Source organism: Tiliqua scincoides, chromosome 3, assembly GCF_035046505.1.
Source record: "Tiliqua scincoides isolate rTilSci1 chromosome 3, rTilSci1.hap2, whole genome shotgun sequence".
Taxonomy (NCBI): Eukaryota; Metazoa; Chordata; class Lepidosauria; order Squamata; family Scincidae; genus Tiliqua; species Tiliqua scincoides.
In genome coordinates this window covers 175,195,674-175,207,936 of record NC_089823.1, presented here as the reverse complement: position 1 = coordinate 175,207,936, position 12,263 = coordinate 175,195,674, and the positions used below count along the sequence as shown (strand labels likewise).

The window sequence follows — 12,263 nt, the reverse complement described above, 5'->3', positions numbered from 1 at the left end:
CTGCTCAATCTGCTCAACCTCAGAATATTGACGGCTAGAAAACATTCTAATAACAAGATGGCTGACCATTTCTGACACAGTGAGCCCTTATATGTGAACAGGGTTTATTGCCAGTCTGCTTCTGATGCCTTGTCACCAGAGTCAGTCATACTAACAGGGGATGGCTTTCGGTCTTTAGCACTGCTGGTGAGCAGATTGTGGTTAAGCACCACAGTATTATGGCTGAGCAGATTGCCTTGCTTAATTGTAAAAGACAGCTTTTGTTTGGTAAGAATTTACCCTGACATGCATCCAGAATAAAGGATACTGTTATATACTATTCAGCTCCTTTTATGCTTACATATTTTTTGCAGCTGTTTGACTACTATTGTTTTAGTCTTCCACAGCAGAAGATAGATATTATCGCTTGTAAAATCTCAGATTAGGAATTAAGCTGGGGCCATATGTTGACTTAACAACCAAGTCTACTGCCTATGCCATCCACTGGCTGAAAGAATGTGTCTGGTATAAGAGTATTTATTCTCTACTGGAGAAAATTAAGTGGCTTTGGCAAAATGCCACAATTAAAAATAAAATTGGATGAGTTTTAAGTAGGGCCTTTTAATTGAAAAAAGCTTTCAGTTTAATCATGCTTATGTGAATGTATACATTGGTTTAGATCTGTTATGAAAAGCCAATGCTACTTTGACAATACACAAAGACCCAGAGTTATAATTTTTGTGCTGAGATCATGCTGCATTTTCTCTGAAGCTAAAATTGAATTTAGGATCTTGGCAGAAAGCAAACATTTGCATTGGAAAATGGTTAATTTATGTCCTCTTGTACTTCTAATGTGAGCATAACAATCCTGTCCTTGTGGCCTGCAGCCCCCAATCTAATAAACTGCTCTTAAATAGCCTCTTTCATTACAAACCTGCTCCACCCACATTTATGCCAAACACTGTTTTTAAATGTTTAATGCTCTAAGATTTTCCGCAATAATGTTCCTCTGGAGGGAAAAAATAAGCTGACAGAATGAAGCAGACAGACTCCCCACTGTTGACTAGAATCTTGCAGGTGGCAAGTGAAATGTACGGCACCGCCTTTCATCTACATAATTAAGAACATTTCCATAAATGAACATGAAAGGCAAGATAAATTTTCAGAACAAATGTTTTGGAGCTTAAAACAAGAACAGCAGTTTCTTAAATCTCAGTAAAGATTTTCTACAAATTAAACATTGATTTTAACATTCATTCTAATGTTAACATGTACCTTGTCTTACTAAATGATTGCTTAAACGTCCTAAAATATACACACAGCATAAGAGAGTCAAGCCCATTTCAGAATTACGGAGAAAGTGGGGAAAGCTTTACTCATGTTGTCTCAAGGTCTCATCTGGACATCACAAGTCAGTCCTGTGCACACACAATTGTTAGCCTTTGCAGTAGTATTCCAAATGCAGAATGCAATCTATGCACACCTACAGGCTGAAACAGCTTTCAGACAACACAGACATAGTGTTTCATGTGCCATCATGTCCTGGAACTGCTGTTAGAACAGACTCTTGCAATACTCAATTTATACTCCACTGTTTCAAACCAAAGCATAATTTATAACAGAACTGGAGTGCAAACTTATACACATCCAGTCAGAAGGAAGTCTCATTCAGTTTAATGGGAATTATTCATAGGTGACAGCACAATACAGTGTGATCCAACAGCCCAATCCTTCTCCCTTCTCTTACTTGCAATGCAGTAAGCATGTCACACTGCTGGAACACTAGTTTCAGTGGCAATACAGCCCCATGGAATTGGACCGTTAGTTACTTCTATATGTGAAAATATTGAATTAGGTATTAGAATTGGCTAAAACTGTTTGAGATCTGGCAAATGAGTATATGCACACAGGAAAATATTTCCTAGAAAGGCCAAAACTGGTCTAGTGCTGCTCCATAAATTCTGCATAGAATATTTGTTATTCTAGTTAAATAGTTATTCAAAATTAACTATAATGCAAGACTCTGAATTTCTATCAGACATATCTATCCAGAGAACCTGGTGGCTTCAGAAGGTTATTTTGCACACTGCAGCCCCCAAAGATGCACTGCTGCATAGGGTGTATCATGGGGGTCTTCATATGAGACTGAATGCAACTTTACACACATTACCACATTTCTGAATGTGACCTGGGGTTTCCACAACACACAAGACTCATGTCTACTTGGTATGGTAGATCTGTATGGCAAATTTCTTTCTGTATTCCAATGGTCCTCATTGCACAATGAGAAAAACTATTCAGACCTATCACATAAACAACATAGTAGTCACCACATCGAGATTTAAATCTAAAGTTTCAGGAAGGAATCTGACAATAAGAGTTTCAAAAACCCAACTGAGTTTAGGAGAATTTTTGGAGGAATAGAAATCTTAAATTTAAATACTTTGTGAATATAGAGAACCAATAACTGAAATAATCTGATAAGAACAGGCTAAGATCTCAGTGTACCACAATTATTGTATCAGTTGTTAAACGTAGCTATTGAAATGCCTCTAACTGCAAGATTTCACTCACTTATCTCTTGGGAACTCCCACTTTGGATCTTCGGGCAGTTCATATTCCGAGACTCCTGCCAACATTGGAGCATCAGCATTAGAAGAGAGACGTGTTGTGATTCTCACCAAAGGTGTGTTGGAGTTCATGGAGGAACTAGAGTCTGCAGACACCTGTTATTAGAATACAAGATCCAAAAAGAAAGAGATGTGATCTTGGCCCAATTACTGCAGACTGGCAGCACACAGCAAACAACCAAGCCAGCTAATAAAGGATATTCTGCAACTTAAAAAGCTAACTAGTGCAAGGCACACTAACAGGAATACGCAGCTGTCAACATTTTCTCCTTCTCAATTGCTTCTGCTAACTATATATTGAGTTATTGTTACATATCAATTTTTTAAAAGTCAAATCTTAATTGGGCAGCATCTTAAATTGTTACCCATGTTTCCTCTGCCACATAATCTTCTCATTCCTCTCCCATGTAATCTTCTCTCATTTCTCCCTTATTTATTCACATTTTTATACCACCCTTCCCTCAAGGACCTGAAGGTGGTATACATGGTTCCTTCCATTCTTCCCCCCTTTCCTGGCAACAATCCTGTGAGGTAGGTGAGGCTGAGAAATAGTGACGGGCCCAAAGTCACCCAAGAAGCTTCATGGTTGAGTACAGATTTGAACCAGGATCTTCCAGGTCTAAGTCCAACAGCAGAACCATTACGCCATCCTGACTTCTTTTCTAATTTGCTTTGCTATTTTTTCTTTAAAACGTGAAGCACAATGGGACTGTGTCTGTGATATATCCATAACAGGTTTTTAGGATCTCACTCAAATTCATTAATTTTCTTGGTTGGTACAAACGATTTGCCAAGACTTGATACACAGCAACGTTGTTTAACCAAAACAGTGTTGTCAACCTGTCGCTGCAATGCACTATATTACTGACAGCCCAATCCTACCCCCCGCTGTCAAGTTCAGTCTGGCTGGACTGCCTTGTAGCCAACACAGGATTGAGGCCAGTTGTGGCTCAGCCACAAGGGGAATGCCTTACCCTGGGTAACACTGCAGCAGCCCTAATATGCTACTAGGATCTGCACCACCTCAAGAGGTGCTGCAAATCCGAGCAGCCCAGAGCTTTCCCAGGTTGCCCGGGACCAAGGTTAGGATCTGGCACAAGTGCCGGATCCTAGCCCCATCCCCCACTCAACCACTGTCCACTCTCCCCTTGCCCCAGAACTCCTCCTTCCCGCCCTCCCCCCAACGCTGGTCTGACTTGGCTGGCGCAGGCTTCCTTTCCCACCAGCCCTTTAGGGCTTGGGCTGGCTTCCCTCTTCAATTGGTGGTGCAAACGTGCTTTTCACATTTTTGCAACACTGATGGCTGGCGCAAGCCCATGCGCTGGCCCCTCTAAGTCGTTGATCATTATTTTCACTCAGTTTTAAAGATATAAACAAAGGATACATTTCTAAAAATAGGATCAGCATGTAAGGTAATTCTGAGTGAAACAATGTGACTAAAAAGTCAATTTAAGAAGAACATTATTTTTAAAATCTGAAAAAGTGACTAATATGTGTCTTTAAAAACATGTTCCTGTTTTATAGCAGTCAAAATACCTCTGCAGATCTTATAGTTGTTGGTCCAATTTCAATCCTGAAAGGATTAACAACTCTCTCAACACATAAAGACTGCCAAATCTTAACAACATTAAAATCTGCACTAGTTCATAAAGGTCAATGCTGCATTAACCCATTCACTAGAAATCTATACAAATAGCTTCTTTTGAATTTCTTAGGATTTCACAGGATTTGTAGGGAAGGTGCTTAAAAACTATGGAGCAGACTTCCATAAGATTTCTTTGTAAATCATAGCAGTGCCAAGAGAGTGCTCTTACAGCCAAGTTCTATCCAGGGCCAGCCCAGAGCATGCAGAGGTGCTGATGAAATGTCAGCTGCATGCTATGGGCTGGCCAGGGACTAGGCAGTAGCAGAGAGGTAAGTAAAAAACTTGTATACTTACCAAATCCACCACACTAATAGTCCTACTTGAATCCATGACAGCTCTTTGGCTGGCGTAAATCTGAGTAGGTCCAAGGGGGCACAGGAAATCAGCACTCCTGCTGGTATCTGCCCCTAGCCCCCCCCCCACAAGCCCCTGGCTCAGCCTGATCCCTGACCCCAACTCTCCCCTTGAATACATCCTCTGACAACCTACCTGCTTCAGTAGGGACTCAGCACTCCATTGGTGCATGTGTGAAGCCACTAGCTATTTGTGCTGGTGGCACCAGCCCACATGTGGTCACAGTACCAGTGGCATAGGTCTTGTGCTGATGGAACATATTCTGTCAGCACAAGGCCCAGCGAAGACTGGGACATTAGTCAGTTTTAGGAATTGTTACCTGCAAAGTGTCAGTATTAAACAGAGAAGAAGGAGCAAAACTCTTTGGTAAGTAGGGTCCAAGTAGTTTAGAGCCTGCTTGAAGCAACTGTTATTAATTCATAAGGCTACAGAAAGGCCTGGTAAGGTCAGGATCATGTGTATAAGGATTTCTTAGGTCTGATTCAACATTTTGTGGCACGGTGTTTGGAACAAAAAAAAAATCAATTTGTCTACATGGTCAAGATTCCATGCAGCTGTTGTAACACCTGTAATTGGCTTCCTAAGAGGATCAGCAGAATTTCACAGCAAGGCCCTATGTCACCTCCTTTTAGGCAGATGTGGAGCTAATATGGGGATGCCATGGGATGCTGACCTCAAATGTTATGATACCTTTATGGTACCTTGACAATATGAAAGCCTTTTGGGTAGCGACTACCCCATTGCCATAAAATTTGAATTTGGTCATAGTGATCTGCCCAAAAATGAAGCAGGCCACTATTTTTCCCCACTAGTCTATAAATACCATTCAAGGACCATCTCATATAAAGCACACTATTAACAGGCATGAATAAAAGACAGCATGAATGAACTGGATGAGATGGTCTTTATCTTATCACATGGAGAAAGATGAAAGTATTTCTATTCAGTGCAGCAACATGAGATCCTATGGCTAGCAAAGGATGCAGGAACCCTAAGGTCTGAAACCTGTGAGGACCCTAGGGAAGCCTGAAAGCCACTTACAATACTGTGTCTCCCATACCTTCCCTTGTCTGGATGCACTTTCAGTTGGGTCACCTACTCCTTATGGCAAAAATCCAAGAAAGCACTAAGAATGTGGGATCCGACACAGAACCTGAACTAGCTTGGCAGTACTTACCACTCAACAAAAACTGGACAAAGGAACTCAGTTAAACTTTGTTTTCATTAGCACTGATGGAATAAGACCAAGTAATAACACCATCTAAGGTAAGAACTACCATTCCATACCACATTCCATTCTTGCAATTGATAATTTTGAAATGAAAAGGTTTAAAACAAAATCTACCTTTTTCTTCTTGGTGTTGAAATACTTTGCAGCCCATAGCCCATTATCTTGCTAGCAGGATAGAAGGGTTCTCATGCCAAACATTTTCTTTATCACTTGACAAAAAGTACTTGAAGAGCAGATGGTTACCTCCCAACCCAATCTAGACATTGCACTTTTCAAAACCATGAATCCCTGACATTAATCATAATGATCTTACATTTTCTCAGCAGGTTCATATGAGAGCTATTTTATCAGAGGTAATTTGGGCTCATTTTTTAAGGGCATCTTGTAAGACTTCCAGTTTGTTCCAAACGCTGTAATAATATATGAAGGCATTTTCAATAAAATGGTGATAGATGATCAACAGGAAAAGAGTTCCCCTATAGCTGCTATTGAAATCCTCTGTTCATTATGACTCAGAGCTTGCTAACCAACTCAAAATTATTTTCTGAGTGCTTGCAATGACATGCCAAAAAACAGTCTAAGATGAATTCAAACATTTCCAGCCTAACTAAACATGGAACTACAATGGATAGCATGCTGGTGGCTGAAAGCATTTGCCCTTTGATAACCACAGAATGAGTATACAATTGGCTCTGAGCCAGTCAACATTTTTCCTTTTGGAAAATATCTGCCTGTCTTTGAAACAAGCCAGGTGCATTCTGATACACAGCAAAATTGTTCCTATTAATTAACTCCCCCTCCCCCAAAAATTGATGCTTCAAACTGTGCTGTAATCTCACATTGAAGGCTACAGATAAAGAGAAAGGCATGGCGTGAACTGGTGGTGAGATACAAACAAAGCATAGACCCAAGAAAATAGTTCGTAACGTTCACAAGAACGTCAGGAACAAGAGGGGTTGTTCCTGTAGCTCAGTGGTAGAGTACTTGCAGTGGTAGAGACTTTGAGTACAGAAAGTCCCTGACAAGTTGAGGAAGGGCAAGGAAAGCCTTCCATCTGAAACATTGGCATGCTATTGCCCATCAATGTAGACAACAATGAGTTAGATTGAGGGAATTAGAGGACAGGTCCTCTCGTGGATTGAGAACTGGTTGGAGGCCAGGAAGCAGAGAGTGGGTGTCAATGGGCAATTTTCACAATGGAGAGAGGTGAAAAGCGGTGTGCCCCAAGGATCTGTCCTGGGACCGGTGCTCTTCAACCTCTTCATAAATGACCTGGAGACAGGGTTGAGCAGTGAAGTGGCTAAGTTTGCAGACGACACCAAACTTTTCCGAGTGGTAAAGACCAGAAGTGATTGTGAGGAGCTCCAGAAGGATCTCTCCAGATTGGCAGAATGGGCAGCAAAATGGCAGATGCGCTTCAATGTCAGTAAGTGTAAAGTCATGCACATTGGGGCAAAAAATCAAAACTTTAGATATAGGCTGATGGGTTCTGAGCTGCCTGTGACAGATCAGGAGAGAGATCTTGGGGTGGTGGTGGACAGGTCGATGAAAGTGTCGACCCAATGTGCGGCGGCAGTGAAGAAGGCCAATTCTATGCTTGGGATCATTAGGAAGGGTATTGAGAACAAAACGGCTAGTATTATAATGCCTTTGTACAAATCTATGGTAAGGCCACACCTGGAGTATTGTGTCCAGTTCTGGTCGCCGCATCTCAAAAAAGACATAGTGGAAATGGAAAAGGTGCAAAAGAGAGCGACTAAGATGATTACGGGGCTGGGGCACCTTCCTTATGAGGAAAGGCTACGGCGTTTGGGCCTCTTCAGCCTAGAAAAGAGACGCTTGAGGGGGGACATGATTGAGACATACAAAATTATGCAGGGGATGGACAGAGTGGATAGGGAGATGCTCTTTACACTCTCACATAATACCAGAACCAGGGGACTTCCACTAAAATTGAGTGTTGGGCGGGTTAGGACAGACAAAAGAAAATATTTCTTTACTCAGCGTGTGGTCGGTCTGTGGAACTCCTTGCCACAGGATGTGGTGCTGGCGTCTAGCCTAGATGCCTTTAAAAGGGGATTGGACGCGTTTCTGGAGGAAAAATCCATTATGGGGTACAAGCCATGATGTGTATGCGCAACCTCCTGATTTTAGAAATGGGTTAAGTCAGAATGCCAGATGTAGGGGAGGGCACCAGGATGAGGTCTCTTGTTATCTGGTGTGCTCCCTGGGGCATTTGGTGGGCCGCTGTGAGATACAGGAAGCTGGACTAGATGGGCCTATGGCCTGATCCAGTGGGGCTGTTCTTATGTTCTTAGATGGACCAGTGGGTATATGGCAGCTTCTTGTGTTTCTACAAAAAAGGAGGTGGCAAAGTACAAGGATCATCATCATGTTTTAAGCACCAATGAACCTCACAAGCGAGAAGACTGCATGAGAATTTGCAATATGAATCAAAACCTGGCAAGCACTCATTACAGCACTAACCTGGACAAAAATCAGTCCAACCCTTTTTCTCTGAGTGAGGGAAACAGCAACTTGGACTACTAGTGAATGATTTTAGTCCATTCCCTCACAGTCAGCACTTGTTTTTAAGAGTGCTGCACTCTGACCCGTTTCAGTACAAATGCAAATTCCTTATGCAAAACCTCATCCACACTGGAAAGTGCATGAAAAGTTGTTCATTTCATCACTGCGGTATCAATTTACTAACACTTATCTCAAAAGTTCTATCATTTGTTTTCCTAAACAGAGAAGACTGGCTTGTGGTTTTACTAGGATCAAGCATGATTAAACCTACAATAAATTACAAATCCATTACTGTACCGTGTTACACATAATAATGTTAGGGGAAAAATTGGGCACAACTTTGCCAAGTCTTTTCTTTTTCAGTCAAAGTCTGTATGTTTTGTTCACGCAGTTAACTATATCATCAACCCAGTCCTTTGTGTAAATATAATACAGAAGACTACATACACAGGATTAATCCATTCTATAGGAAATAGTCAGCATAACCAATGAATAAAGGAACAGGCCAGTCTCATAGGTAATGTAGTCATGATTGATTCATTGGAACAGAGCTCAATATTATGGAACCTAAAGGACTATAAAAGTCTGTCCATAGGAAAAGAGTATAGCAGTACAAGTTGGCCCAGGATCCAGAAAGGCCTTCTGGGCCCAGCCCCCACCTTAAAACACACACACACACTTCTTCCACTGAGAGACAGAAAAGAAAAAATCCTTTAGAATGCTTTTAGGGATTTCCAGTTTCCACAGATTTATTTCATTTTCTATAACTGTGGTCCTTAGCATTATTTGTCTACAGAAAAAAATAAATTATAATGAAGGACTTCTTTCTTTTTGCTATTTTGCTTCCACGTTCTGTCATACATGTGTGCACATCTCATTCCTCTCCGCACATAGCTATCTTCTCTCCAAGATACTGTCAACCTCTTCCATAACTGGCAACTTTCCTGAGAAGGGCTCCATATGTTAAAAGCGCAGAAAACATCTGCTCCAATGAAGTGACATTACTTTTAGGCTTTAGAGGCATGGGGGGGAGGTAAAAGCCGTTAACTAAGGAGATGTGAAGGACATTTTCTACAGCAAAAACCTGGAGAAGTGTTTTAAATGCAGCTTGCGTAAAACTGCATCGGGGGCATGTGTTATTATCAGACCATCTGCAAGATTTAGATATGCTCTGGTGGTTTAATTTCTGTTCCCAAATCACTGCTGGTCCTCCTAAGTGGTTTAAGAGGCTTTACAACTGTGGATCTTCGCATGTTCCACTTGTATCTTCTGAACAGTTTTGTCAGATGTCATAAGACATTACATATAAAGTCAACTAGAAGTATTAGGCAAATCAACTTATTCATACATTATAAATTGTAACTGGTAAGAATATCCAAGGACAAAGTAGATGCATCTTGTGTCAATTCTGAAGAACAGACACATAAAACGTGGCACATCCCTTGCAAGTATTCAGAAGTAGTGACACGATCAGACTTGATGATAGGCAAGTGTACTTTATACTTGGTTATTCACTGCTGAGATGTAACATTAGAATCTACCTTGGAGATAGCAAAATTCATATTAGCATTTGGAATCCACTGAAACTTTCAAGTCAAAACAGTTCTAGTCTGATCTTCACTTGCTGAGAGTTCAGATCTCTATCCTATTTTGACCAACAGGCCTCAAAGTTACAAGCAACAATTATAAACAATAAAACTAAAGTATAAATAAAACAACTACACAAACACTAGTGTAAAACTATCAGCAAGTAATCCAGGAGACTTCAGACCCAATCCTTTTCAACTTTCCAGCACTGATGCAGTCGTGCCAATGAGGCGTATACTGCATCCTGCAGTGGGGGAAGCAGCAGTCACTGAGCTCCCCTCAAGGTAAGGGAATATTTGCTCCCTTATCTCAGGGTTGCATTATGGCTGCATCAGCACTGGAAAGTTGGACTGGATTGGGTCTTTAATTAATACGTTGGGCAGCTACTTTCTGTTCAAAGACCGAGCGAAACAGGAAGGCTGTTACTGTCCTTCTAAAGGGGTAAATGGAGGAAATATCACAAACTGGGCAGGGGGAGGCTACAACTACAACTGTTACAAATACTTGTAACTTTACAACAGTAGTGAAATCTGTAGTAAGGGCTCTGAATCTGTTCTCAATTGTGGTGTGGGTGGGAATGTGTGTGCTGTACTTGAAATCTGGAGGACTGGAGTTATGTTACCTAAATACGCTCCTAAAGAAACTATCCCTAGGCAAGTGGTTTTTGGAAACATATGTTACGTTAATGGCCCAATCCTAACCAAGGCCTGTGGCAGTGGAACGCACATTCTGCCAGCTCGGGATGCCACAAAAGTGCCATAAAGCACTTTGAGGCAGCTCAGAGAGCCAGCATGCCAGCGGGAAGGCTGGAGTCCTCCAGCACGTGCCAGCAGAACAAGATAAGCCCACAAGCATACCAAAAATTATGTCCTTTGGCAGTCTGCTTCTAACCTGTAACATACCATCAATCTATCACAATGGTTTCTAAATGTTACCTGATCTAATTCTTTCATAAGCCCTGTTCAAAGGTATATGGGTCATTTACTCCTTAATGAAGTGTTATTCAAACTGTGCGGCGCGGCTCTTTAGGGAGCCACCAGGAACTCAAAGGGGAGGCGCGGGATATCCTCTCGCAGCGATACTGTCACACCCCTGGGCAGAATACGAGCCTGTCTTCTGCCCATCATCTGCACTTTTTTTAAAAGCAGAAGAAAGAGGAGTTGCTCAGCTGCGAGAGTAGCTGCTGCCGCCCCATCCCTTCTCCCTCCACTCCGAGGCTGCCACCTTCTGTGTTCACTGCATGTTGTTTGCAAAGCTCTTCAACCCCCATCTGGCAAGTACCGAGCATGCTCAGCTTGCAGTCCTTAACCCTGGCTGATCCTTGTCTGGTTGGTTCCTAGTTCCCAGCCTGGGATCGCTTCTCATCAAAGTGAAATCTCTCTTTTCAACCTCTTCCCTCTTCCACTCCCCCCTTTCGATCTCCAAACTTTCCCGCTTTCCTCCCCCTCCCCAAATAAAACACTTCCTATTTTACCAGTCACCAGGGGTCTTAAAGTTGTTTCCATGCAGTTGGCAAAGGAGGGGGAGAGACAAGCACACACTTTACTTGGCCAGGAGCAGAAAAAGGGTACTGTTTTGAAAGTGATTTATTAATCTTCTTGTTTGACTGAAGAGGAAAGGCTCTATTTTCAAAGTGATGAATCTTGCTATTTGAAGGGAATACTTATCAGCCATTGATGAAGTGATTGCCAGCCCAATCCTATCCACACTTTCCTGGGAGTAAGCCCCATTGACTCTAAAGGGACTTACTTCTGAGTAGACATGCATAGGCTTGAGCTGTGCATCTCCTAGTATAGGAGACAAATCAGCTTCCTAACCAAACCCTTATCAGCTCTGATATATTTTCATGGTCTATTTTTGTTTTTCCCACCAGCTGCTGGAAAAATTTAATTTCATTCAATTAATAAAGGGTTCAATCCTATCCAAGGAGAATGGGAAAAATGACTAGTTGGACTGGGGTCCACAGGGGTGTGTGTGTGTAATGTTGGTCAGACTGGTCATTCACAAAGTTCATTTGATAAAACAATTCTATTGGTATGCTTACAAAGTTGAAAAAAATGAGTCCTCCTGGACCAGACAAAATCTACCTACTCCAGCATCCTGTCTCCAACAGTGATCAGCAGCTGATCATTTATAAAGTATGTATATTGCTGTGTATTAATAATGTATTTTTAAGATCTGCATTTAATTAATGATATGATTAATATAATTAATATTAATATAGTTAATATATGTTTAATATTTAATATTATATTATATTATAATAAATATAATATTATATTATATTTAATATATTTAATATAGTTAA

General features: G+C 41.3%; 1 protein-coding gene across 1 annotated transcript in view; it reads right to left on the bottom strand.

Moving 5' to 3' along the window:
- Positions 1-12,263, bottom strand: part of FGFR2 (fibroblast growth factor receptor 2) — a 139,211-nt gene that overhangs the window by 22,313 nt on the left and 104,635 nt on the right. Inside the window, exon 10 of the mRNA XM_066621940.1 lies at positions 2,554-2,705. Coding sequence (XP_066478037.1) covers positions 2,554-2,705 — 152 coding nt within the window. The remainder of the gene's footprint in view (positions 1-2,553; positions 2,706-12,263) is intronic.